At 61.8% G+C, this 27,946-nt stretch overlaps 1 protein-coding gene across 4 annotated transcripts in view; it reads left to right on the forward strand.

Annotated features, from left to right (window-relative positions):
• MAD1L1 (mitotic arrest deficient 1 like 1) overlaps positions 1-27,946 on the forward strand; it is a 319,021-nt gene that overhangs the window by 96,785 nt on the left and 194,290 nt on the right. For 3 of the 4 annotated variants that reach the window (XM_027042376.2, XM_027042377.2, XM_027042378.2), the window contains one exon: positions 25,873-26,017. In XM_027042376.2, coding sequence (XP_026898177.1) covers positions 25,873-26,017 — 145 coding nt within the window. Of the gene's footprint in view, positions 1-24,059; positions 25,145-25,872; positions 26,018-27,946 lie in introns of those variants that run through there. The other variant, XM_027042381.2, reaches the window with a different exon arrangement.

Raw genomic sequence — 27,946 nt, forward strand, 5'->3', positions numbered from 1 at the left:
CAGAACTGCCCCCCCGCTGCTGCTCTTGTCCCCACACCCCTTCTCCGGAGGGGCCCTTACTCTCTGTGGCATCTGAGCCCTGCTCTGACCTGGGGGGCCCACCTGCTGGCCCCCCGGTGCTCCCTGAGCTCGCTGAGGCCCTCTACGCTCACCACGCCCTGTTTTGTCCCTGTGCCTGGCTGGCCCCCTGGCACTGCCTTCTGTCCCCGCTTGGTTAGGTTGGCCCCTGTGCTCTCGTCTTCTTCACGGTACTTACCGCCTGGCACTGGGGAGCACCCTCCTTGTTCGCACGGGACAAGCCCCAAGATGGGCCCGTGTCGTACTCTCAGGGAGGAGCCGCCCGGGGCTGTGGTGGCAGTAAGTCTCAGCACCGATGGCTTTGGGAAAGTGGCGGGTCCCTCCCTTGTTCCAGCGTCCGGCCTGGACAGGCAGGACCCTTCTGGTGGCTGCAGACAGACTGAGTCTCCTCGTGTTTCTGTGCCGGAGGCGGGCTGTCCCCTACCTGTGCTCCAGGAGGAGTCCTCTGGGTGGCATTTTAGGACTACGCGGACACCGGGCTCGGGGAGCCCCTGAGCTTGCCGTTTGCACCCCGCGTGGGCGGTGGAGGCGGGCTGCCCGAGGCCCCACGGCGGGGCTGGGTGATTTGTGTGCCGCGCCAACGCAGGCTCACCTGTGTTGGGATAATTACGGTGGGATTTGGTGGCTCTGTCTTCCCCACAGAAGGCCCTCGGTGTCAGAATGAAGCATGTAAGTATCAAACGGCTGTGTTTTCAGGTGAAGAATTTAATGAGGAGTAAATTCATTTAAACCAAAGAGCTGGCTTAAGGGGAACCGGCTCCACGAAAGCGTGTCGCGTGGCCCTCCTTGCCGCCGGCATCTCATCCTTCCTCGTGCGAGCCCCGGCCCCTCCCCGGGGAGGGCCGCCTCCCGCAGGCAGCGGTGTGTGTGACGCGTGGCCTCAGGTCTAAAGCGGCGGTCTCCGTGGGCCGCACCGCGCGCGTCCTGGTCTGTCCTCCAGTCGGTGACGGCTCCCCTTGGAGAGGGCCGGGAGGGGCCTGCTGTCACCTGCTCTTCCTCCGGCCTGGCCCGCGTCAGTGACTTCAGTGACATACTGCCTGTTGAGCGGTCAGGCTGGAGGGCTCCGGTCTTTACCCATCTGACTGGAGATGCTTCTGCTCGCGCAGCCGAAGGACTCACGTCGTCTCCTCCTGCCCGGTGGCTTTCAGACACTGGCTACATGTGTCCTTCTCTGCTTGTTCTTGGGGGCCTTTCCTCCCATGCCTGGGGGGCTGTCTTGCAGCTTGTGATGAGGACTCAGTGCACGGTGGCTCCCCTGTCCCGTGCCCTCCCCACCACGTCCCCAGAGTCCGGGACACCGTTGTGTGACTGTCAGCCTGTCCCGGGACGCTGGGGGACTCCTCGTCGTGTGGTTTGGTCTGCTGTGCGGCGTTGAGGGCTGTGCCCTCCCTGCACCTCCCTGTCTTTTCCTGACCCACAGTCTGCTGGGGGCGTAGGTGGTTTGCGGCTCCTGAGAACGTACCGGAGCCGCTGTGTTCATTCTGAGCCTCCGCGTGCACTGGGTGGTGGGCTCTCCCTGGGGGCTCCTTGCGGCGTCTGTTGTCTGATCACCGGGAACCCCACCTGTGTCCGATGGACGCGGGAGGGAGGTGTCCGGTGAGCTTTGTTTCTTCTTCCCCGTCCCTCGCATCATCCTCCATTTATCGTCATTCAGGAGCGTGGTCACTGAGCGCTTCCCAGCACCATATGCTCGAGCGGCGTGTCTGTGCCCTTCCGGAGTTGGTGATCGGCGGGGAGCCACTCGCTGTACCAGTGCTGAGGGGGACCAGCCTGGAACACCATGCAGGCGGGCAGGGGGCCCACCTGGGCCGGGTGGGGGTTGTCAGGGGTGTTGCCCGCCCCCCCCCCCCCCCCCCCAGCAAGCGGGTGACCTTGACGTTGAGTAAGACTTAATCCACGTGTGGAGGGGTCTCTGGCCGAGGGCGCCGGGGGAGAACCAGAGGAGGAGAGGGCAGGGGAGAACCAGGTGTGGCCAAGGGCCAACCCTGCAACGCTGGGTTCCCGGTGGCTGTGCACGTGGGGCCTGGAGTGTGACCCCGCGGTGTTGTCCTCACTCCCCTTGGCGATTCTGTCTTGTGTCCTATGTTCCAGAAGAGGAGTCCGAGGCCCTGAGAGGACCACGTCGGAGGTGCAAGGCTCCGGGTGAACGGGGCCTTCCGGGCTCCCTCTGCTGCCTGCCCCATGCTGGGGAGGTGCCCCCCTTTCCTGCTGCCATCGAGCCGTCAGGCGCCGTGCTGGCTTGGGGCCGCGTGGCCTGGCAGACCAGCATCGGAACAGTTGCTCCCCTGGGCGGGCTGATGGGGAAGGCTGTCTGTGTTCTTCCTTGTCTCCCTGCACACGGCCGGGCGCTGTCTGGCCTTCGAGCGGCCCCCAGCGTGGACGGTCCTTCAGGGGCAGAGCCGTCTGCGTCTGCTGGACACGGTGGATGCGGTCTCCCCTTGGTGGCGGGCTTCCGTGCTTCGAAGGACACCGTTCAAGTTGGCTACTTAAGACACCCGTAATTGGAAGGGGAGCCTTCTCAGTCCCTGACGGCAGAGGACTGTAAATCTTCTCTGATTAAAGGGAGCGAATTCCGAGGGTGGGAGAGAGGAGTTGGAAACAAATTGGCAGCACGACTCCCTTCCTTTTGCTGATGGGGAAAATGGTTAATTAGGTGATTTTTCTCTTCCTCTGACACGTGCAAATGAGGCTCTGTTAATAACTGAGCTGTTACGTAAATGGTAAAATTTTAACAGCGTGTCAACCTGTCAGGCGTGTCTGCAGACTGAAGGTGAGCTTGTGGGAGAGACGCTTGCGGGCTCCTGCTCTGATGGCGGGAGCCCTTCCCGCGTGGGCCCCTCGTAAACCCCGGGGGCTCACTGCGGGTGGGGAGCCGCCCCCGATCCGTCCTCTAGCCCCTCCAGGCCGCCCCGGCTACTGAAGACGCTAGCATGGCAGCAGCAGTCGCCAGGATGCAGGGAGGGCTCCTGCCTGCTGCTCGGGCCGGGTCCTGGTGCAGGACCCCGGGTGCCGGCCAGGCCCGGCGGCTGTTGTCGCCGTCCGGAAGCAGGCGCTTCCTTCTCGGGAGTGTTTGGCTGAGCCCTTGTCTTCAGTGTCTCATTCCTGCCAAAGAAGCCAGAGATCAAGGCCCTGCTGCTCTCTCGCACGGGGCTGGGGGAGTCAGCGAGGACCCTGGCCTTGCTCAGGGGGGGTTTGTTGGCTTGCTCCCGCTTTCCCAGCCGGTCCTGGTCGAGGCACCCTTGGTGAGGCCTCACGTCCGTCTCCAGAACCTCAGCCGGTGCCTGGCGTTTGCTTTCTCTTCGCCCCAGACTCTTGCTAGGTCGTCAGTGACCCATGTCCCCGAAAGGGTCCTAGGCTGTGTATGGCTGGAAGGAAGCGTGTGGTCCCGCCCTGCAGGGAGCCCCCAGCCAGCAGAAGTAACCGTGTGAACTCCGAGGTCACCGGGACCACCTGTCACCAGGCCCTCGTTGTCAGACGGCTCCACAGGGGGTGGCCCGTGGGGTCTGTGCCCCGTGGGACCTGTGGCCTCAGGACTGCCGACAGGACAGGACGTGCTGGCCGAGCCGGTTCCCATCTCGAGGCAAGGCAGGGGGGCCTTGAACGTGTCCGGTGGGTTGTGAAGGTCTTCTTCTGGCTCGGGTTCCCGGGGCTTTGATAACTTTCCTCCGGACGCGCTCTCCACTCTGCGCTCCTGCCTGGCCTCTGGGTGGTGCGTTATTAGTGCAGTGAGGACGGGTAGCTGTCTGGCTTGCAAATCTAAAATGAGATTTTACTTTTTAAGTAAAAAGAAAGGAAGTCTTGAATATTTGCAGCTGGGAGATAGCAGAGATGAGAAATGCTAGTTATCTCTGCAGCACAAAAGGAGGCAAGAGAGGGGAGCCGAGTGCTGCTGAATACTGATGAGGCCGAGGCAGCCCCAGCCTCCGTGGGGAGGCCGCCCTTGCTGGCGAGCTCCGTGGGGACGTGGCCCGTGTTCCCAGCTGTGCTGTGGGCGGGAGGCACCTCAGGCCAGGGTGGGAAAGTCACCCTGACCCCGACTTGAACTTGCTGAGCTCCGGGTGCCTTGTTTCCGTAGTCCTGCCCGGCCCCAACCGTGTGGTCCCCCCAGTGCACCATCTCCATTGCAGCCTCCGGGCCTGCCGTCCGTGTAGCCGCTCGGGAAGGTAGTGCGGCTCTCTTGGCCCGCGTGTCCTCATTCCCAGGGCCTGGAGCTCTGCGGGACATGCACGAGTCTGCACCGCTGCACGTGGTGCGTTCTTCCGTGTCCCCGTCCCCTCTTTGCACGAGCCGGGCAGGACCGCGCACACACGATGGCCTGCTGCCGTGTGACTGGCCCCCTCCTGTGCCGGGGTCACGGCCGCTGTACGCAGCCAGCTTCGGTCGGGCCCGGGCTGAGCGCCACACCTTGGTCTCAGCCTCCCTCCCTGCGGCCCTGGCCCTGAGTGTTCTCCCTGGACGGGCTCGCGTGTCAGGGTTAGGTTAGGGTAGACCGGTGTTCACCGAGCACCTTCAGTGGGTAGAGCCTGACTGACGAGGCCGTGCCAGGGTCTTCTGAGTTGACGCTGCTGGAGTGCACTTTCAGACCAAGGGTGACCCCAAGGAGGCAGAGCTGTGCGGCCCGGGGCCTGTAGTGCCAGGGGCTCCCCTGGGTCCTCGTCAGAGTCCACGCTTGATCTCAGTCCCATCTGACTTTGTCCCTAGAGGCGCTGCGTGCCCGGTGTGGCCTCGTGTTGCCCTCCCGCCTGGCACAGCCCCTGGGACCGTGTGGCTGGTCCACAGTGGGGTTTGGGAGTAGGAGTTCTCGTACCAGTGATCACTGCTGTGGCTGGTCGGGCCTGGTCCGCACAGCTAGTCTTGCTTCCAGCAGTCAACAGGGGGACCCCCCATAAGGGGGCTGAGGAGACAGAGGCTCGGATGAAAAGCCCCGTGCCCAGAGTCATGCAGCCAGTCAGGGTTGGGGATGGGTAGGAATTGGGAAGGGGCTGGAGCCTGTGTTCTGACCCACGTGCGTTACCACGACTCTCTGCGCACGGCCCAGCCCTGGGCACGGAGGGGCTGGGCGGGCACAGCCTGGGCCAGCCTGTGCCCTGGCCTCCGCCGTTGTGTTCCTTGGAGGGGCTCGAGTCAACTGGTCTGCCTTAAACAGACACCGGAAGGTTCTCCCGGCGGCCACGGCCCTCTGCAGCAGAGGCTGCATCGCCTGACCCTGGCCTTAGCCCTTCTGTAGTCTGTGACGTTGCTGTCCCTCCCCCCGCCTCCTCCATGTAGCAAAGCAAGAAGCGGCAGTGGTGATTAGTGCCCTTGGGATCCCCAGGAGAGGCAACGGGGCAGCAGAAGATTGCAAAACGCAAAATGTTGTGCAGAGCACGCAGTAGAAGACACGGCTCAGGGGAGGGAAAACCGGGGCCCGAGTTCACATTTAGCCATGGGGTTGCAGGTGCCTGGGGATCAGATCTCACGCATTTGTCCACAGGTGGGGACGCTGGGGGGGTGGACGGCCACAGCTCACATGCTCGAGAGGGACTGGGTTTGCCGCCTGCCTGCCGCACAGGAAGACGCTTCCTTTACTTTCTCGGAGTCCTCGTTTTGGCCATCGAGGACCCCAGCGTCTTGGAGGCCGTCCTGGGGCCGCACACTTGTCGTGAGTGGCAGCTGCCTCCTCGTTTCTGCGTCCTCCAAGGTGAGGTCACAGTCGGGTGCGCACCCTCTTGGGGTAGTTAGATGTAGGTGGCCCTGAGGTTTGCCACCCCCACCAGGCCCTTGCCACTGACACCCTCTCCCCTCTCCTCAGGAAACCACAGCCCTCCTGAGAGAAGACCCCGCCCCGCCTTACTGGGCGCTGGCCCGGCCTGTGCCGTGCGTACAGCCTGACCACGGGTGCCACGGCTTTCGCACAGGTCCTCCTCCTCGCTCCCCTCCCGGGGGCGCTTCGTGGCGTCCTGGCCATGCCGGCCCGGCCTGGGTGCGTGTGCGCATCCTCGCGTACCGTTCAGGCAGGCTTGACGGTGGTGCCCTGGAACCCGCGACCTCGCCCTGCCAGGCCTCCCGGCCCTTCGTCCGTTCCGTCTGGTTTTTGTGGCGACGACCAGTGCTGTCCACATCTCCCCCGTCAGTCATCATCATGTTGTCTTTGCTTCTGCAAGCGAAGGCGGCCTCGGGCTGCAGCTGATCCCCGTCTGTCTCTGGCGGCGCGTGGACCCGCGCACCCTGCAGTTGAAGGAGGGGTGCACATAGCAGAGGTACAAAACAGTTCTCTTTTAAGAAAAAAAAAATAATTTTTTTAAATGATTTTCCACTTTGAGGCATTAACTTTGTTTTCCTAACTTAAAAAAAAACCGTAGCGTGTTTAAGAAACGCACTCATTATCGGTGAGCAGTGTAACGAGCTCCCAGCAGGACGTCACTGTGCCTGGTGGCTCAGTCGGCTGGGCGTCACTTCGGCTCAGGTCATGATTTCCTCGTTTGTGGGTTCAAGCCCCGCGTTGGGCTCTGTGCTGACAGATCAGAGCCTGGAGCCTGCTTCCGATTCTGTGTCTCCCTTCCTCCCCTCCACCCCCCCTCCATCAAAAATAAACATTAAAAAAAAAAAAGGTAGGAGGTCTCTGGTCCCCAAAGCCACCTCCTGCCCTTTCCAGTCCTCTGTCCTGTTTCTGGAAATCGCCAGCCTGGCTTCCAGCACTGGAGACGGGTCTTGCCTGTTTTTAGCGTTATCCAGGCGGGGTTGCGTGGATAGGCACGTGTGTGGTCCTGCACTGATGTGCAGCGTGAGAGTCATGCACGGAACGTGTACGTGTCCGACATGCCTGTTGTCACCGCTCCGCGATGGTCCCTGGGTTTTAAACCGCTCTGCCTTTGGCGGGCGTTTGGGGGTTCTCAGCTTGGGTGTGCTGGTGAGGGTGCCGTGCTCGGGGCTGGGGGGTGACCGAGCCGTGGCATCAGTCTGTGGTCCCTGTACTGTTGTTTGGGGGCCCCACTTGCTTCCTGTCTCCCCACCGTCCCGGCGGCAGGCAGCACTGTGTCCTTGTGCCCGCTTCTCTTTCGTGTCATTCGCTGTATACTTAGGGACCCACAGGAGCTCAGATCCCCTGCGTGTGTTTACACGTGGGAGACACATGTCCTCATCAAGCCCCGTTCATCAGGTTTTTCCTGTGCCGTGACATCTTCTTGTGTCTTGTAAAGAAACCTTTGGTTGCTTAGAAAAATGTTCTGTGTGTATTGGAAAAAGCTGTATAATGTTGCCTTTCACATTTGGGTCTGCTGTCCCCCTGAGGCATGTGGCCCGGTTTCCAGGCGGGCAGTCGGTTGACCTGGTCATTGTTCCCTGCTGGACTGTTGTCATCATCTATACACGTTGGCTGTACGCGTATGGGGCTGCTCCCTGATTTGCTCAGTTTTTCCGTCCACCCGTTTCCTTCTGATGAGCATAGACAGAGGAGGAAGAGGCCGGGAGGAGGACAGACACGTGAAAGAGGCTGGACTGTGGGGGATTCTGGAAACCGTGGACGAGGGCGTGTCACAGAGCAGGGGTGACCAGTGAGTGGCTGCCACAGGTCGACCAGGTAAGACGACCATTTGGAAGTTCGCAGTGTGGAGTTCGTGGTGGCCAGGACAGTAGCGGGTTCTGTGGGGCCGCGGGGGAAGCCTGTGAGAGCGTGGGCAGAGCGGAGCCAGGCGGCCTGCGTGGTCTCTGCATCGGGAGGGGGCCAGTCGGCGCGGTGCCCGCGGGGTGCACGTGTAGACGACACCGGCTTGTTTGCGGATGCGTGTAGAGAGGGACGGCCTGGCGAGGGGCTGTGCTGGAACTGAGTGTGTCCCTGCCGACAGGCGGTGGCATCGGGGTCTGTCCTGGTGGGGATGTGGCCGGCAGGAAGTGATGCAGAGAGTGGGCGCAGGGGAGGGAAGACGTGGCTGCCCCCGTTTCCTCAGCAGAATACGAAGCAGGACGCAGTGGCCAAGCCCGAGGTCGGTGGGCATGTGGTACAACTGCACCGGGTGGGTGGGGGGGCACCAGGCAGTGAGGCCGCGTGCCCCGCCCAGCGGTACTCATCCATGCTGCTGCAGGGGTGCGGCAGACGTGGGGGTGCCAGCCGTGGGCGGCATCAGCCCCACGGTGAAGGCGGGAAGAGTGGTCCTCGCCCCTGGTGCCGGACGTTTCCGCTGGATGAGGAGGGCCGAGGGGCGTCGACTCGGTGGTCTGCGGGCTGCAGGAACCGAGCAGGGTCCCGGTTCCCGGGAGGTCAGTCGGGCAGGTGCCAGACGGCACCTAGTGGGACCTGCCCGGCTGCAGGGTGGGTGTGCCGCTCGCCTCTCCGCTCGTTTTCTCGTCCCTGGGACGGCCTGAGATTTCCGTCCCTTCCCAGCTGACTGCGCTCTTCTTGGGGGGCCCACCCCTAGCCCCCTGGACCCGCAGACCCGCTCAGCATTCCTGAGCTTTCCTTGGCCACCTCATTCTTGTTTCCTTTGGCCAGCGCCCAGCGTCTCTGTCTTCTGGTGCCCGTGCCCTTGGTCGTGGACGTGCAGGGGGCGGAGGGGCTGGCCCTGGGCCGATTCTTCCGCTGGTTGCCGATCTGCCACATGCTGGGAGTTAGGTTTGCACACCTGGAAGGAAGGAGGCGGGCCAGAGCGATGTCAGCACTTTGCTTGAATAACTTTTTTTGATTCTGATCACAGAAGGAATACATTGTCATTTACAACATTTGACAAAAACAAAGCACGACAAAATGAGAACAGCTGAGAATGAAGGTTTCCCACAATCCTCCCGTCAGTAAAACCAGTGTGGCCGTGCCTCTGGCTTAGATTCTTCTGGCGTGCGTGTACGGTGGGCGTTTCCCTGATGTCGTGTTTAGGAAGACGTCCTTTCGTGTGCAGTTTGGTTTGGGTCCTTTTCTTTCGTTTAACCTCACGTGAGTACTTTCCATGTTACGTAGTCTTTTAAAACCTGACTCTTGGCTGTAAATGACTTTCTTTGTGAACACTCTTTCTCAGCCAAACTTACCGGTAGATCCTTTTTTTTCTTTTTCCGTTTTTCTGAATGACACCCTGCCTGATACACACGTCCCCAAATCTTTGTTTACGTTGCTGATCATTTCCTTGGGAGAAGGTCTCAGAAGTGGATTGCTGTTGACGAAGCACGCACGTTTTCCCGTCCCATAATCCGTTTGCGCTGTTTTGGCGCACGGGAATTGCGGTTTGTTGCGGCCGCGGCGGGAGGCTGGCGGGAGCCGCAGTCCTTCTCCGTTCCCCACGCGCCGCGGAACCTTGGCCGGTGTCCGTACCGTCAGAGGCTCACGTGCACACGGGAACAGGGACGACGCCGTCAGCGTGGCCGTGCTCCCCACCCTTGCTGGGCGTCCACAGAGTCCCTGCCCCGGTGGCCGGCTTCCTGTTCCGGATCGGCTCGTTTGTGCCTCGCGGTCACACCGTTTCCACAGACCCTTCACCTCGACGGGCGGAATCGTCTGGCCCTGTTCCAGGCTGTGGGACGGCGCCCTGTGGTCCGCGCAGAGGGACTCGAGTGGGTGGCTTTTGGCGGCTGGCGCTCGGGCGCCCGTGCCTGGCTGGTCGCCTGTGCCCGGTGCTGTGGACTGAGACACACGGCCCCGGCACGCACTGTGCCAGCTCCTGAAGGCGCCTTGTGCCGCCCCGGCCCCACACGTAGACGTGGAGAGGGAGGGCCGGGGTGAACCTGGAAGTCCGGTTTCCGGGTGCACGGCCACCGTCGTGGCCCCACTCGTCTCGGACTCCAGCGGTCCGGTTTCGTCTCCGGCCCCGTGCTCTAGCTCGCCCGTGACCTCAGCGTCCTGGCCGCTCCCTGCCTTGCCTCCGGGCTCTCCGTTCCTGGCCCGCTTCGCTTTTGTCCTGAGGGCAGCTGAGGGTTGTGGGGGGCCCCTCGGGGGGAGGGGTTGATGGTGCTGGCCACCGTATGCGTTTGTCTCTGGCCGTCTCCTGGCCTGTCTTCGTCCTGCCCTCGGTCACCGACCGGGCGGCTCCTCTGGCGGCCCTTGTCTCTACTCACACCGTGACCAGGACTGTGTTCGTTCTGAGGCTGCGACCCAGGCGCCGCGGTGTCGGTACCGCTTCTGACCCTTTCCCTTTCCTGACCTCCCTTCCTCTTGCCTTTGGGTTTGGTGCGTGTCGGGGGCCTCCCTTCCTCCCCGTCAGGGGTCCCGGCCCGATGCAGCCCCACGGGGCAGGGCCCGCCCTCCTGGGTGGGAGTGTGACCCCCACAGGGCTCTGGTGGGGGGGGCAGTCCTGTGTTAGGAGGGCGCCCGCGTCTCGTGGCCTGGCCAGAGCAGTCAGACGTGCTGCTGACATTAGGCGAACGTGGTTGTCGGCATGGATTTTCAGTGGCACTTTCTCGAGGTGTCATTGACACGCGGTAAGATGCCGCGCCCGTCCTGCAGCCTGGCCTGTACCTCCGAGCACACGCGTGACGCGAAGGTGGGGTTCCCCGCCCACCCGCCTCGCCAGTGCCCTCCCCCCGCCCCCCGGTGCCCGCGTGCGCCTTCCGGACAATGGGCACCGTCTCACGTGCTTGCTGGCCGATCGGCCTTCCCGCGTGAAGCGCCCTCCGCGTAGATGTGACTTACGTACTTTTCTCCCTATTTGCTCACAACCTTTATCCGTGTTTCTGTCTTTTTAAAAATTAATTTTTAGAGGAGCTTTTAATAGCTGGAGGAAATCAGCCCTTTGTCTGGAAATATGGTTTCCCAGTTTGACATTTTCCCTCTATTTGCTTATGAAAATTTTCTGCAGACGTTAATTTTTAATTGTTACCTAGCTGAGTACATCAGCCTTTTCTTTCAGTGCTTCTGTTTTGTTTTTGTGTTTGAACGAAGGTGGAAAGGACATTCTGTTTTCCTCCAGTCTCCTTCCATGGTTCTGTCCTACGTCTGCAACCTCTGACCCTCGAGGCCGCCCTGTGGTCAGAGCACCGCACTCCAGAGCCCTTCCCAGTTGTCCGAACAACTGCGGACAACCAGCCTCTCCTCAATCCTGGTCTCTCCGTTCGGACTTTTCAGTCCCGTGTCCTTATTTTGACGAGGATGGCACGGCCTGGCTGTAGTTTCTGTGGCCGCGTGAGGCGTCTGCATGCCGGGTGGGCGGTCCCTTATTCATTTCTTCCCGTGAACTTCAAGTTTGGTTTGTCTCGTTTCACATAAATGGAGTTTTAATTGGTATTGCCTTAAATATGGGCTGATTCAGGGAAGTCGGTCTCTTAATGACGGTGATTCTTCGATGTTGTGTCCTAGACCGTGCCTGTTGGTTTGTTTTCTTTAGAATTCCTTAATGTTTAAGGTTATCTTTTTTTTTTTTAATTTTTTTAAATGTTTATTTTTGAGAGAGAGAGAGACAGAGACAGAGCACAAGGAGGGGAGAGGGAGCAGCACACAGAGGGAGAGACAAAATCTGAAGCAGGCTCCAGGCTCTGAGCTGTCACACAGAGCCCGACACGGGGCTCTGAGCCTTGAGATCATGACCTGAGCCTAAGGCAAATGCTTAACTGGCTGAGCCACCCAGGCGCTCCTAAAGTTATCTCTGAACAGGGGCGCCTGGGTGGCTCAGTCAGTTGAGTATCTGGCCATTGATTTCCGCTCAGGTCATGATCTCAGGGTTCGTGAGTTCAAGCTGCACATCAGGCTCCTCACTGACAGTGCGGAGCCTGCTTGGGATTCTCTCTGTCTCTCCCTCTCTCTGCTCCTTGCCTGCTCGTGCCCTCTCTCTTAAAATAAGTAAAATAAAATATAAAAACAAGATTATCTTCAAATGGATTTTGTACTCTTCCTTTCATCTTTTTTTGTTGCTTTAATTGGGGTGTTTTCTTTCGTTACGTCATCTAATCTTTCCCATCTGGTACAACACCGTGACAGTCCTAGCCAACCCGTGACCCGGGAACCCCACTCCCTGCTCAGAGCCGTGCCTGGGAGACGGGGGGCGTTGGCGCAGACACGCCTGATCGCCCGTCTTGGTTCTGCTCCATTCGGAGTCCGAGTCTTAGCCTTCCCAGGCTCGTTGTCTTTATTTTCCGATGGGGCAGCTGCTGGCGCCTCCCTGCCGGGACCGCCGGGAGCCCGCGGGAGCCCGCGGGTACGCATCAGCCAGTGCGGCACTGGCACCGACAGTCGCCGCCGTCCCCACCGTCGTGGCCACCTTCCTCCTCACCGTAGTGGCTTGAAAATACACGCTCACTTCTGAACAGAACACCCTTTCCTGACAGTTGTGTGTTTGTACCAAGGACACAGCTGAGCTATCTGGCTCCGTCCTGACAGGCACGGCGTTCTCAGGCCCGTGCTGCACTCCTCCCCCATCTTCCCCACCTCTGCCCGCCCAGCCCGTCCTTGAAGGCTCTGCCGAACTACAGTGGCGCCCTCCTCCCCTCCCTCTGTGTCTCTCGGCCACTTGGTGCCCGGCACCCCCTGGTCCCCATGCGAGCGACCGGGGTGGCCCTGGCCAGAGAGCTGCCGGCCTCTGCCCGGGGACCACGGTGGCCCCGTGTCTCCCCGTGGTGGTGGGCAGGCTTGAGAGGTGCAGGCTCCTTTATTTCTTTTCCTTGGAGGCCGTCACGTGGGGGCCCGTCCTGTGGGGGCCCATCACGTGGGGCCGTTATGTAGGGACATGCCTTTGCCTCTGGTCTGCTCACCCTGCCAGGCCGTCCGTCTGCCGCTGAGGGCAACAGGGGCAGGTGCTGTTGTGGCACCTGCCGGCGTGGCAGGACCGGGAAGCCGAGTGCAGGGTGTCCCTCGGAGCCACTCCCTTCTCCTGGGGCCGTTCCCGATGGATCCGGGGTGGTGCACCTGCGGCGAATTGGACACGACGGAGGCGCTGGCTCACCCGGGCACGCGCACGAGGCGGAGGAGCGCTCACCCGGGCCCCAGAGAGCCGACGCCACCCTTTGCCTCCAGCGTGGTGTTCCAGCTGCTGTTCCTCCTTTCCAGGCTGTTCCACACCGCGGTGCTGAGGGCTCTGGGCCTGGCAGCTCCTCTGCAGCTGAGTTGGCCCTGGCGCTTCCTGGGCCTGTGCGGGCGGACACGGGGCGGGCGCATGCCCCCCCACCCCCACCCCCGCCACGTCCCCCCACCTCCATCTCCCAGCCCCAGAGCGCCCTGGCCTCCACGTCTGCCCTTCATTCCTTCAGAACGTCTTGCAGGCCGCCTCCGAGGCGTTGGGGGCCTCGCACGACCTTGCCCTCCCCGCAGCTCCCCGGCTGGCGGGGGTGGAGGGGGGGACCTGCCGCATGGCCTGCCGAGGTGCCGTGGGGACGTGGGCGCCGGGTCTCGCTCCGCCGGGCCGGGGCTGGGCTAGGGCCGGGCTGGTCAGAGTCCTTCCTGGGACGCGGCTCTGAGGGAAGAGCTGCAGGGCCCACGGGGAAGGGAGAGGCCCTGGACGTGAGGCTGCGGCAGGTCACTCCCCCGTCCCCCCTAGGCAGGTGGTCACCGGGCGAGGGTGCCCCCACCTTCTGTCCTCAGGGACTGGCCTGGGCGGCCATTGGAGGAGGGCCCGAGAAGGGCGGGTGCGATCCGGCACCCACAGTCCTTGCCCTGTGGCCTGGCCCCTGCCGGGCGCTGCGGTGGCCGCTTCTTCCCCAAACTGCTTCTTGAGCACTTCCCGCTATTATCATGTGAATGGACCTTTCTACCTCAACAAGTTCGGCTCAGGAGCTCCTCCTTGTGTGCTTGTGTGGCTTTGGGATGCTAATCTAGTAGGCAGATGGCCACTTTGAGATCCATTTCCTGTGAAGGAATTGTGTAAAGGAAAGCATTTCTCTTTGTTGCCGGCCTGCTTCCTCCGCTCGCTGGGCGCCCGTGCCCTTGGGATTGCTGAGCCCCTCTCATCTGAAAGGCACCGGTGGTGTGTATGCAGGAGGGGGGCTCCTCGGGAGGGAGCCTTCCCCACGGGGGCCCCCTGTCAGGGTCTGTGGGACACGGGGCGAGCGAGGATGGCACCCGCACTGTGGTCCCAGAAGCGCGGGAGCCCTGCCCTCTGTCCGTGGGCACATGAGCACACGAGCGCGGGCTCCTGCCTGGGCTCCTGCATCTTTCGCGCCTCCGCCAGTGAGGTTCTGTCTGACTTCTCTGGCAGATCACGGTGTCACCCTGGCATCAGTCTGGGGAGTATCTCTCAGTGACGAGCCACATGCGTGTGAGGACAGACTCCTTACTGGTGCCTTGTGGGCTTATCTGAGTGCCCACCGCTGCCCCTGAGACTCCCCTCGAATGCTTCCTTTCCTCAGATTTGTGTAAGAGGCTCGAGGTGGGGATTGCTGCCCTGTTGGTAGGTCGGGAAATTGAGGCACGGAGGCGTCTCTGACGCTCCTCACCGGTGTCTGTGGGGTGGATCACAAGTTACGTCACCAAGTGCGTCTCATTTAAGAGGGTCAGAGTCTCACAGAGTATGTTCTCCTACCGCAGTGGAATGGATATTAGAAGTCATTGACGGGGGAATTTAGAAAAGTCACAAACGGGTGGACAGCAAACCACACATTGATACCCGTGAGTGGAAGAAGAGACACGGGAAATGAGAGCAGCCATGTGGTTAACTGGGCACACACGTGGTGCAGAGCGCAGCCAGGAGGCAGCACGAACAGTGCTCCGAGGGAGAAAACCCACAGCCTGCAGAAGGAAGGACGTGATAAAATTACGGATGAAATAAATAGAGAACCGAAGAAAACAACAAAACATTATTTGAGAAGAAAAATAAAATGGACAAACTTTGAGCTGGACCAACGGAGCACACGTGCGTGAAGTCTCAGGAAAACCAGGAGAGAGAGGGTTGGGGACATCCTTACAGGCTTCACGGAGCCGGAAGGGACCACGAGAGAATGCGGTGAGGTATCTGTCGTCCGCCAGCACATGATTCAAACTCGATGAAACGGACAAGGTCCTAGAGGATCACAAAGTGCCAGAACTGACGGAAAAGGAGTGGAAACTACAAATAGACGTAGTCAGCAGCCAGAGTACTTCCAGCAGAGAAAGTCCTGGAACCACGTGGCCTCACGGGTGAATTCTGCCTTACGTTTCAAGAGGGAACTCACACCGATCTTTCTCAAAGCGTTCCCAAACATACAAGGGGAAGAATCCCTCCGTAACTCCTCTCACGGGGCTCAGACTTCACGCGCACACAGATGGCACTTCTGGCGGGTCACGGCTGTGAATGCAGGAGCCGAAACCATAAACTCTTGGAAGAAGCGTTACTGTCCTAAGTCTTTGTGACCTTGAACTCCGGAGGGGCTTCTTAAAGAAGAGGCCAGAAGCACACAGTGCTTTGTTGAAACTAACAATGTAAATGCATCAAAGGATACTGTTAAGGAAGTGAAAAGTCAGCGCTCAGAATGGGAGCAGATATTTGCAAATCATGTATTTGATGAGGATCTGGCACCCGGGAGGCATCAGGAATTCTCACAGCTCAACACCCAAAAGACGAGCAACTGAGCTTGAAAACGGACAGGGGCCTGAATAGACATTCCTGCAGAGACGACACAAAGGGACGTGGGAAGGTGCATCGCTAATCTCTAGGGGAACGGAGGCGAGGACAGCGGCGGTCAGTTACCCAGAGAACAGCAGGGGTTGGCGAAGGAGGTACGGGGGCCGGAACCGTTGGTATAATGTGGTGCGGGCGGCGTGGAAGACGGTGTGCCTGGAACAGAGCAGCAGCGTTCAGGGCAGGTAGAGGCAGGAAGCGGCCCACGTGTCCTCTGGCAGGTAGATGGACTAAAATAAAGGGCTGCATCTGGACTTGGGAATATCATTCAGCCTTGAAAAGGAAGGGAATTCTGGTACAGGCTACGGGGTGGATGCTCTGTGGGATGAGCCAGACCAGAAGGAGCAGACACCGTGTGATTCCATTAGTATGAGGTCCCGGGGGTCACGTCATCAAACCCTTGGGCACAGTGGGGCCAGGGGTCCGTGTGTAATGGGGACAGAGTCTCAGTGTGGAGAGGCAGAACCTTCTGGAAACAGATGGTGAGAACGGCTGCACAGTAGCGTGAATGTGCTCGGTGCCCCTGAGCTGTTCACTTAGAAATGGTTAAAATTTTATGTCGTGTATATTTTGCCGCAAAAACAGATGGTGAAGGACTTACGTAGACATTTGTACAAACGTCTAGCAGTCCCGTGAAGAGCACTGAAACAGCAGTGAGGCCCCGCTTCCCCCCGCCGGGATGGCGAGGAAGACGACGGTATAGCATTCGTAACAGTAAACTGGTCATGTACCGTTGCACACAGGGTCCTTGTGGTATTAATGTAGAAAAGTAATAATAATAACGAACACTAGCAAGCGTTGGTGGAGGCTGTGGGGAAACCGAGCCCGCACAGAGGGCATAGTGAGACGCTGCGGTGTGGCGGGACTCGGTCGCCCGAGTCCTCGGAGGGGTGAAAGTGGCGTCCTGTCCGTCCAGCGTGGGCGCCCTAGGTGTGTGCCCAGGGGATTGGAGACGCTAAGCATTACTGCTCACGGAAGCTGGGGAGTGGGCCGAAGACAGATAGCACAGTAAGCCGTCGGTGCGGCATCGCTCGGGGGCGAGGCACGGACGTACCTGGTACGGACAGACGGGACGGACCTCGGACACGTGGTGCTCACGTGGAGACAGGAGAGGCAGAGATGGCCCCGCCCTGTCGGGGTCCCCGAACGCGGACCGTCCACACCCGGTGAATCCTCACACACGTCGGAGATTAGTGGGTGCTGTGGGGAGTGGGACTTCTGTTTGGGGTGAAGAGTCTTTTCGAATTCGTGTTCTGTTTGGGCCCTGTCGTGAATATACTGAAAACCACTGAATTGTTCAGTTTAACGTGGTTGAAACGGTGAATTTTATCCCAATGAGAAGCGAGTCATTTATTCAGCAGATGGTTTTGTAATGTGAATGCCTGAGAAAGCAAGTGAGGCTCGCTGGGAAGACGCTCCCCTTCTGTGGAAGTGGGGTGGGTGGGGACCCCCTGCGTGTGGCTGGTCATTGGCCAGGGCGTTTGGGGCTTCTGGTGTGGGCTCTGTGCAGGGGGAGACAAGACCACGTGCTGGGACCTCGGGGCCACGTCAGGCAGGTCCCCTCCTCGAGGTCACGCCCTCGGTCCCTGTTTGCCGGCTCCTTCCTTCCTGCCCTGATGGTGCTCTCGGTGGCCTGGTGTGGGGGTGTGAGGTGAACTGCCCACTGCACGGCAGGAGTGAGCAGCAGCATCCCCACCCCTGGGCGCCCCTCGCTGTGGCCCTGGAGACTGGCCTCTCTACTGTGCCCTGACGACGGGCTCCCCGGGTGTCGCCCCTGCCCTCTGGGTGTTGTGGGCGAACCTCCCCCCCCCCCCCCCCCCGGCCCCCGCCCCGAGAACTGCGGTGACTGTCCGTCCTCATGATCGGCCTGGCTCCTGTTCTGCTGGAATTTGAGAAAAGAAAAAGTGTTTGTAATCGCAGCGGGCCTTTATTTTTCTACGCTCTGTTCAGACACCTCCAGACTTTTGCTCTCAAGTCGTCTCGTCCGGTGTCGGGATTACTGCTGAGTGCCCAGCACACTGCCCCGTTACCCCGCCGCCCTCGCCGGCGCCGTTCCTTCAGACCCGCCTGGGGCGGGCCGGCTGCAAGGTGACCCACAGTGATCACCCGGAAGTTTGGAAAGGCCTGTGTGTCGGCGAGTGGGTTCCTGTCTGAAGACCCCAACGAGGACGGGCTTCCGTGGCCCCCAGTCCTGTGCTGGCACGCTCCGGAGCCCCGATGCGGGTGGTCGTCCGGGCGCGCCTGGGGACCCCACGCCGGCCTGCCCTGGGGGCCCTTCCGCCCCGCCCAGCACCCCTCCCGCGTGGGGCGGGGCCGTGCTCCCACGGGTCCGACAGGCACTGGCCCTTCCTTCTAAAGGTCATCTCTGTCTTAGTTGTTAAAGTTCAGGAGGAAATAAACTGCTTAGAGCTGGCATTTCTCAAGTGTCAGCTCCCCGGGCCCTGGAGCCTGGGGTGGGGAGGAGGTAGATTAACAAGTGAGCTGCTGTGTTGACACGGAGACAGCCGGGCAGACGCTTCCCTGTCTTGGCTCCGCGAAGAAATCGTAGAAGAGAAAGTAATGATGTTGTAAAAGCTCGTTTTCTCTTCTCGTTTCTGTTGTTTGGCATGGGAAATGCGGAGATGTTTATTAGTGGGGTGCCGGCCCTCAGAGAGCTTGTCGGTCTCGGGCACCTGGGTGTCACCGGGCATGCCCGCGTGCGGCCCCCGGGCCCGTCATCCTTGACGGGGGAGCTCCTGCCCGGTGGGGAGACAGCGCCCCCCCCCCCCACCCCGAGGGTGCCACACCTAACTGGGTATTGACTTGTGCTTTGGGTCGAGGACAGCAAAATCGATGGGAAAGCAAACGGGCAGGATGGGCTTTATTAATCAGGCACTGCCGGGCAGCCGGAAGGCGGCCGCTCCGCTCCTGGGCGCGTGGCTATCGATCGCCGGCTCGTCGGGAGCCTCGGCTTCGGAGCTGCCGGGGGGCTGCTGGCCGACGCCGGGGAGGGAGGTGGGCGAGAGTCTGCCGGCTCGTCCGCCGCCTCCCGTCCCGCCTCGGCTGGGCCTCTCTTGGCCTCCGGCCCCCACAGACCCAGAGGAGGCTGGCGGGGGCCCCTCCCAGGGTGGCCGCACTCTCCCCCGCCAGGCTTCCTGCCTTCCCCAGCATCAGTCCCCGGGGAGGCGGGGGCACACAGAGCCCCTGGGAAGGTGGGACCTCGTGCCCACGTAGCCCGAGGTCAGAGCTGCCCTGGACACATCTGGAGCGGTCGCCCTCACACGGCGGGGCACGGTGGCCGTGGCTTTGGACTGGAGCCGCTCGGGTCCTTTTCGGAGGAGAGCGTTTGGGGGTCTTACAGGAAGGTGTGGAAGCGAGTGAGCGGGTGCCCAGTGATGAGTGAGGGGATGCCCCGGGGGTCGTCTCTGCAGGAAGGAGCGCAGCACGCACAGAGCTTGGGGCCAGCCGGGCCAGCAGCTGCGCTGGTGGGGAGCGCCTTGGGGGAGGCCTTCATCGCTGCTCACCTACAGCCTCGTGCTTTCCAAACCATAAATCCAGGGCAGTGAGTGGCCACCGGTGTCTGCAGAGGGCCAGACAGTCAGTGAACGGCTCCTTCTGCCCGTTTGGGCCACAGACACCACATGGGTGAGCAGGTGTGGCTGTGTTGTGACAAAGCCTGATTTTCCAGAGGCAGGTGTGGATGGTAGTTGAGCACGGGGGTAGGAGCAGGGATGAGGCCCGGCCCCCCGGCCTGCTCGCTGTGGGACTCCTGCGTCTCCGGGCACTGTGCACGGGCCCTCGTCCTCGGGGACGCTGGGGCCGGGGTGACCTCGCGCACGTGGAAGCCTTCCCCAGGCCGGAGAGGCCAGAGCCAGGCGTCTCTGTGGCACTTGGGATGCAGCCCCGTGCTGCCCGACCGTTGGCTTGCTCTAATTATCTGTCCCCCATCGTTCTCCTCGGGCCTGTGGCCTTGCCAGCTGGAGCTCCAGGGCGCGGGGCACCGGGGTGGGTGGTGAGCTCGTTCCGCCGTGTGCCTGGCACCCTGGCCCTGAGGGACGCGGAGCTCGCCTCGCTTGGCCTCCCCACCCCCGTGAACTGGGGGCAGCCCTTTCCTGTGCGTTTACACGTCGGCAGCTGATGGGCTCCATCACCTCGCTCACTGTGGTTGGGATCGAACTGAGACCGCAAGGGCAATTTTCCTTCTCGCGTCTCTGGGTCAGTCGAGTGTTCCCGGCGTGGCCTCCACGTGGGACGCACGGAAGCTCGCTCGGTTGGGGACTCCGACTGGACGAGACGCCAGGAGCGGCGCCCTGGGAAGGGCTGGAGGCTGGGCTGCAGCCCCTGGCCTGCTCGTCCGTGGCTCCTCTGAGCGGGTCCGTGACGGCCTTTGCTTTCTTTGTTCTCTGGTTTCCTTTCTGCTGTTTGGTTTCTTTTTATTTTTCAGAGAAATGTGTATGACGCTGGGAGACACTTAGGATAGGAATTTGATGGCACACACAGCCAGCCGCGTGCGTGCCCGGCCCGGGCATTGAGGCGCGCCGGGCGGAGGCTCACTGCCGCCTCGCCGAGGCAGCCCCCTCGGTGAGTCTGAGCAGGACCGGCAGACTCTGTCGTCTGCTCCCTGCCTTCTCCCCTGCACGTGGCACGACCGCTGGGGCCTGTGGTTGCATTTCCGTCCCCAAGTCCTGCCCTTGCTGTGCCGGTCAGGGCTAGCCACGGCCGCGTGGTGGGAGGGCACCCACGTGCAGACGGGGCTCCGGGTCTGAGTAGGAGCCCGGCTGGCTCGCCACGCCCCAGCTGTGCGACCTCTGCCCACTCACCAGGGGCGCAGGGGCCCGACTGTGGCAGCACCCTTCCGTCTCTGATTCTTGAGGTCCGGCAAAGACCAGGCGTGCGTGCTGGGCCCGTAGCATGCCGGGTAGCCTGTCCGCTCAGGAGACAGGTCCCGGAGTTCCCACTTCTGCGGAGACCCTGGCTGCCACCTCCTCTGCTCTTGCCTCTCGTCCCACGTGGGGTAACATGGTGTGCGTCTCAGCCAGGGGTCTGCAGAGGAGGTCTCCCAGGGACCAGCAAGGCCGCACCCCTGCTTCTCCGCCCCAGCTGAACGCGGGGGGCAGGTGTGCCCGAGTGCCCCCGCCCCTGTGAAGGCAGGGACACGGCAGGGGAGCTCACACTTGCTTTGCACTTCGCACATGTGTCTCATTAGATTCCCTGTGGCCCGTGAGGCAGGGCAGAGATCAGTGGCTTCCTTCTTATCTGTGGGGAAACGGGAGGTCAGGCTTGGAGCTCCCAACCAGTCAGACGCCGAATGGGGTCACACCGGGCTTACTGCATCTCTCCAGCCGGGGGACTCCGGGGCCACGTCTCTGCGTCTCTCTCGGAAGCCCCCGTTAGCGTCCCGCCCCGGCGAGTGCGCTGGGGCCGGCGGTGGGCGGTGCTCTGTGCTGGCTTCCAGGCCCGTGGCCCACGGTTGCCTCTGGGAGAGTTTCTGCAGCTGGTACCCGTGTACCTCTGTGAGTTCATCGTCGCCCTCCCGAGCTGCCGCGCAGCCCCCTGCCAGGTCCCCACAGGCGCGGCTGCACCAAGGGTGCGCAGGGCTTGGGGCGCTCTCCTGCGGGGCAGTTCTGCGGGGGCATTCGTGAACGTGCATGGTGCTCCTTTCCACAGCCCGTCCCTGTCTTCTGCTGGATGAGCCAGCTTCTAGAATGTTCGGCCTCTCAACATTCCCTGCTGAGCCTCGGTGGAACCAAGACCTTGGCCGCCTCCCCCTGGTGTGTCTGCAGCCCCCGCCAGGCCCTGTGCACTCTGGGGCCAGGCCTGTGTGTGCCCGTCCATCCTGGCTTGGCATGGGTGCCCGAATGCCCCAGGAAAACGGGCTCACTTGCTGGATGGCGGTTTGGCCCGAGCTGCGGCCCCGTGGGGTGCACGGGGCCTCGTGCAGTGAGCCGCTCAGGGCCCGAATTTACGATCTGTAAACTGAAGAAGTTTAGAGAGCATATGTATTAGTGGTTTGATCTGCACTCCTTGGAGCTCGAAGGAAGAGGATGCTTTAGAGATTTTGCAAAATCGTGAATAAAATCTTGTTAACGTTTTCTTAACTTTGCACAAAAGCATACTTGCTAGAGACCAGCGTGCGCCTGCTGTCCTAGTTCACCCCCAGCAGGCTAGCTCGTGCTGCGCTGTGTGCTCTCGGGCACGTAATCACGCTCCTGCCTGCGAACGCCGGTCCAAGTGCGCTGGTTAAAGGTTTGTTTTGAGCTTGGGTCTGGCGACGGCCGTCGGCGTGTTTGCGCCCTCCCGTGTTCCTGGGCCCACAACGGGCGCGACGCTGCATGGGGCATGGTCGTCCCTCCTGGATGGACAGCACCACCCTGTCCGGGTCCTTCCCAGAGGCGCGTGGCCGGGAGAGCACCGGCCGTGGAGGCGCGGCTGCAGGGGTCTTGTGGGGCTGGAGCCGGCATCCGAGGTCGTCTCCGAGAAGGTCATTAAAACGTCTCCTGCCGCTTCAGAGTGAGCCGGGTCCTCTGTTCCTTGAAAGTAGGCGTCCTCAGGTGAGGGTGACGGGAGGGGCCGCAACACGTAGACGGTTCTCAGAAGCTGAGACCTTGTCTCCCTCGGCAGACGCCCGCTCAGGAAGGCATTGATCGATAGGCATGCCGACTTCTCCTTCAAGCACTAAGCACTTCATTTTGAACCCCCAGAGGCTCGCGGAAATGCCATTGACCCCAGAGTTCAACTTCAGCTTGGAAGGTAGTGGTTTAATGTTTTATGAGTATTCTCCTTTGCTTCCCAAGAAAGGCTGAGGTGGACCGGAGAGGACAGCCCGACGAGAAGGGTTAGCCGTCGGGCACTAGTGTCTTGCGTCGGGCCGCGGGCTCGTTGCGCATGTGGGGTCCCTCTCTGCCTTTCTGCTTGTGGGGGCGGGGCGAGGCAGTCTGCTGGCCGCTGACTTGAACAACTCACTTGGGGAACTTTGGCCAGGATTTGTGGAAACGTCAGGAAAGCGCGCTCCTCTGGGAGGCCGGCCCTTCTTGGTGCCTGAGGGCCTTGCTATCCCTCACCCTCTGTCCTGCGAGGCCAGGATTCCCGCCCCAGGGCTGGCCCCTTGAGTGTGTGGCTCACCGTTGCTCTGTCTCCGTGGAGTTTATATGCAGAAGTGTGTCCGTCCTGACTTCTTGTCCCCAACCCGTCCTGTCCTCTCCTCTCCTCTCCTCTCCTCTCCTCTCCTCTCCTCTCCTCTCCTCTCCCCTCCCCTCCCCTCCCCTCCCCTCCCCTCCCCTCCCCTTCTTTCCTGCTGAATGGACGCCTACATGGGGAGGGGGGTCTGTACTTCCCATCTCCCAGAACTGTGCCCTCGGCCCCCGAACCCTGCCCTGCGTGCGAGGCAGTGACACACCTGGGTGTTGGCTCCCTGACCGTCACGTGCCTGTTGCGGTGATTGAGTTGTGTGCGTGGACTCCCGCCCCTTTGCCCCACGCTCTCCTTTGCGTGGGTGGGGCGCTCCAGCAGCACCCCGCACACGTCTGACCTGGTGGGTTGGATAGCACCCGCCTTTTCCCTCGCTGCTTCCCGCGGCAGCTGCTCCGTGACATCAGGGCTCTCTCTTCTCATCTCAGCTCCAGCGTGACAGGCAGCGACAACGACCTTTCATGCCACATTCTCTCGGTTGACATGAGCCACATGGTTTCTGTGCCCCATCGGCGCACAGCCCCACGAGGTCGGGCTCATGCTGGTCCCTGCGTTTGAGAACGGCCGGGTGCCTCCGGGCTACCGATGGTCCTGGACAAGCCTCTGTGGAGTGCGCCCCCTGTGATGCCTTGAAGATGAGTGTGACTTGTACTTCCGTGTCCGAAATGCTTGAGCGCGGACGAAGCCTGCAGGGCCAGCAGCCCTGAGTATGGAGAGAGTCCCTTGGCCAAGGGCAAGGGCTGGGGATACGCTCAGCTGCTCGCCCAGTGCTGACTCTGCAGGGTCATGTGTCCTCTGCCCTGTTCCTTCCGGAACATCCTGGTTCCCTGGAAGGCATTTCACCATTGGGACAGGCAGGTTCTCTTTGTTTTTGACTTCTTTCTTTCTCTTTCTTTCTTTCTTTCTTTCTTTCTTTCTTTCTTTCTTTCTTTCTTTCTTTCTTTCTATGTGTATTTATTTATTTATTTTTGAGATAGCGTGAGCTGGGGAGGGACAGAGAGAGGCGGGGGGACAGAGGATCCGAAGCGGACTCCACGCTGTCAGCACAGAGCCCAACTCAGGGCTCAAATCTATGAACCGTGAGATCATGACCTGAGCCAAAGTTGGACGCCTAACCGACTGAGCCCCCCAGGTGCCCCTGAGGCAGGTTCCCTTTCTGACTGGGAACCTGACTGGCCAGGTTCCCTTTCTGACTGCCAGCCTGGGCCCCGTTGCCTTCCCATTGCCTCTCGGCCGATGCGATGTGTCTGTGACATCCAGGACTGGCCAGTGGGCCCCACCAGGTACTGGGGGCTGAAGCCCTCTTGTGATTTAAGGGGGGATTTAAGCACACGGAGCTGGCAGCCAGCAGACTAAGACGTGGGCGTCCTGTGCCCCGGCTTGCCTCTTGGCTGCTACCCGCTCTTGCTGGGGAACTTTCTGGTTTGACCCCCTCATGGATGTGTGGGCATCATGCTCCTACAGGGGGAGACCCGGGGCTTCTCAGACTCCCCCAAGGCCATCCCCACCAAGCCTGTGCTCAGGGCGGCTTGTCCGTGGCTCCTTATCCCTGAGCTTGGCTGGATGGCGGCTCGGCCTTGCGTGTATGAGCGAGGGGACACTGCCGGTCTTGTAGTTACGTTGCCGGTTGTCAGAACGCTGTTTCAAGGCACTCGTGAGCTCCCACCTGGGTCCCGCGGATCTGGAGTTGATCTCAGTCCTCGATTATTAACTTGGCCTATGCACAGCGTCAAGTTGAATCAGAACTGAAAATAGCCTCTTAACGGGCCGGTTTCAAATGACTGTTTTTACCTATCTTTTGTCTTATTTCACGTCTTTGCGGAGCACCAAGAGGAGTCAGGTGCAGCCGGTCACTGTTCCCTTGAACCCTTGAGCTACTGACGGGGGTTCCCACGCTGGGCCGGCCCAGCCTCCTACCCGCTCCCTCTGTGACTCACGCGCACACTCAGACTGAACTACGAGATGAGAGCAGAAACCGCACGCTCGTGCGGGAGGGAAGTGGGCTTGGCGCACGCCGCCTCCGAAGACAGCGTCCACCGCCGTCCCCGGGAAGTGAGGTTTCCTTCAGGTCGTGGGGTCAAAGCGGAAAGGCCGCGGTGGGAGGCCAGGTGTGACGTGAGCCCACGGGCGCCCTCCCCGGCGTGGCCCCGGCTCACCATGCCGCCTGCGTGAGCGCCACGTGCGTCAGCTCTCGGCACATCCTGAAGACACCGTGTTTCTGCATTTCCTTTGGAAGAGGCGCCTCCCGGCCCTGCGGGGTCCGGGGACGGCTCCCCTCGCGGCCCCTCCCCTGGTCATCGTCCCCTCCGTCAGGCCGCGGGGACGGCCACCCTGCATGCAGAATCGCGAGGCTGCGTGGTCTCGGGAGTCAGGGGTTGTCCACGAGCACTGGGTGCCGGCTGCCGTTTGCTGTTTAGGAACAGGTCAGGAGCAGAGGGTGGCCCCGGGCAGGACTGAGGGGCCGAGTGCGTTTTGGGGCAAAGGCCGGGCTCTGAAGGTACTTCAGGGCTGGGCCAGGGAGTCGGGTGTTAGCCTGTGGGTGGTCAGGAGCCTGGAGCCCTGACCTGGGCCCCCCTGCTGTCATCTGCCCCCTGAAGGGACGACTTGCATGGGGCTCCGGTGGGATCCACGGGCAAGGTCCGCGTGCCGGGGGTCTGGCCTGTAGGGGGGGAGGGGGAGCCACTGCGGGGCACCCCGGCCGTTATCGGAGCCCTGCTGGCGTCCAGCGGGGCAGCGCTGGGGGAGCGGGCCCCACCTCCGGGTGGCGGGGGCTCCCCCACACCCGCGGCACATCTGGCTGCTGTGATCCGGATGGAAGTGCTTGCCGGTAATTTAGCTCATTCAGAAGTGCCGTCTCCCCGGAGCGCTGCGCTGCTGACAATTTTTCCCATTGTGTGTGGGGTTGAGTCCCCCCCTCCCCCCGCTGCCTGCCGTGTTCTGGGATCACCCTGGGTGTCTCTTTGAAATCCAGAAACTCCTGAAAAGCTCTAAGTAGCTATTCACGAGTAAGGAAATGGCAGCGTGCCGGTTGCACGTGCGGCTCTATTTTGGGACCTACGTGACAGGCTCGTCCTGGTCCCGGGGGGCCATGGCGGGGGCGCCATCCTGCAGGCCAGACCTCACTGTTCTGCCCTGTCTCCTTTCCCCGCAGCGCCCGTGGGCTGGAGAAGGTCCGGCAGCAGCTCCAGGAGGAGGTCCGCCAGGCCAGCGGCCAGCTGCTGGAGGAGAGGAAGAGACGGGAGACACAGGAGGCCCTGGCCCGGAGACTCCAGAAGCGGGTCCTGCTGCTGACGAAGGTACGGGGCCGGGCTGGGGCCCGCCGTCCCGGCCTCTGCTCCCCTGGCCGGCGGCCGCCAGCCCGAAGGCAGTTTTAACCGCGGTGAGGAGTGTCCGGCTCCTCGGGCCGTCGGGCTCGTGTGCGGCTGCCTGGGGTCCCCTCAGAAGGTGTCCACCTCCCTGCGGAGTCGGGGCTTCGTCAGGCTGTGCCTCCGTCCCGCGATGCTCGCGGGGTTCTTGAATCACAGCAAAGACTTCTCCAGACCCCGGAGGTCCCTCTGGGACTTGGAGGGCCCAGGTGTGGGTCCCCTTCTGGACGGCCGTCCGGCGACCTAGCGCTCCCGGTGAGGGGCAGGGCGGCCGGGGCCGCACGCTGACCGGGGGTCACCCCTTCCCTGGGCCACGGGTGAGAGCAGCCTTCCCCTCCTTCAGTGACCAGATCCCGGTGGGTCTGTGGCCCGTGGTTTGGACTGAGAACTCTCACCAGGGCCGAGATGCACTGGGCCTCGTGTGTGGGGCAGGCTCTCTCTGACCGTCCTGTGCCTGCAGAGCTTCCCATGTTGGCTGGACGGAGCCCGCTGGAGCACGGATCAGGGTTTTCTGTGGGACGGCGTCATTTAAATGCTGCTGCTGTGAATGCTGAAGTTTCAGAAGAAGGGGAGGAGAGAACCTGCATCTGTCCCCACACGCTCTCCAGGCACGGACAGGGTGTCCAGCTCGCTGGACAAAAACACCTCCCGCCTGCGCCCGACCCGGCCTCGTGTGGGCCGCGTGGGCCAGTGTCAGGCCACGATGGCTCAGATCGTTTCTAATGAAAACTGAGGCTCTTTGGCTCTGGGGCCACCTGGTTATGAAGGTTTTAGGGGACAAGTCGTATTTCAGCTGCTAAGCACCCGCGATTTTGTGGCTTCTCCAGCACGTTCCTTGCTGTGTCGTGGTGTCCCTCGAGAGCCTTGGCATCCCTCAGGGCCCTGGGTCCAGGGCTTCCCAGGTCAGGCTCAGCCGAGCTCTGCACACAGGCCCCGGGTACCACCCCTGTCATCCTGGCTCTGCAGGCGGCCACCCCCGCAGCCTGGGCTGCCTCTGGCAGAGACGAGGACGCGGTCCCGTGGCCTTGGTGCTTGTGGGCGGTTACGGGCAGGGGTTTGGAGCCGCCTTCTCGTACCCCCACCTCCTCCCTCCTTTCCCCAGCACGTACTGCGTGCCACCAGGTCACCTGCACAGGTTCTGGGTCACGGCCCTCCTAGTGCCTGTAGTCTAGCCGGACGGGCAGGAGGGACACGCGCGCACATGCCAACCGTGATGGGATTTTCGTGGGAGCGGAAGCCGCCGCTGAGCCGCGGCCCGAGGGCTCGGTTTGAGAGGGGCACTCGCAGAATTTGGCCCCGTGGAAGACGGGGGGATGGGCAGGAACGCGGGCAGAGGGAGCTGGGGCAGGAGGCACAGCCGCCGGGAGGGCATGTCCACGGCACAGCTGCCTCGGCACGTCAGGGCTGCGCGGGCTGTCTGCGCCTGACTTGCTGTGAGCGAGAGGCCAGGACGGGCTGTGGTCCGTGACGTGGGAAGCACGGGCTTTTCCGGGGTGACGGTCAGGGGACCTTAACCTGTGACCTTGGAGAAGGCGCTCGGTCCCTCTGCGTCCCCATTTTCCCATCCCCGGGACTAGCAGCGGTGCCATGCACCGAAGCGGCCCCGAGTGCCTGTCAGACGGGCTCCGCGGGGACAGCGCTCACGAGAGTCACAGGGAGGAGACGGAGTGGAAGTTCCCGAGGCATGTCCACCCGGGCCCGCTGCACCCTCCAGCACGCCCCCGCCCGGCACCCACCCAGAGGAAGGGAATCCGGTGCGTGGCGCGGACGTCTGCACCTCCCTGACGCAGCATCACTCATGGCCACGCGGCCCCGGTGCCCGTCAGCGCTGGGCGGGGGAAGGAGGCACCGGGTAGGTGC

The sequence above is a fragment of the Acinonyx jubatus genome, chromosome E3, assembly GCF_027475565.1.
Source record: "Acinonyx jubatus isolate Ajub_Pintada_27869175 chromosome E3, VMU_Ajub_asm_v1.0, whole genome shotgun sequence".
NCBI lineage: Eukaryota > Metazoa > Chordata > Mammalia > Carnivora > Felidae > Acinonyx > Acinonyx jubatus.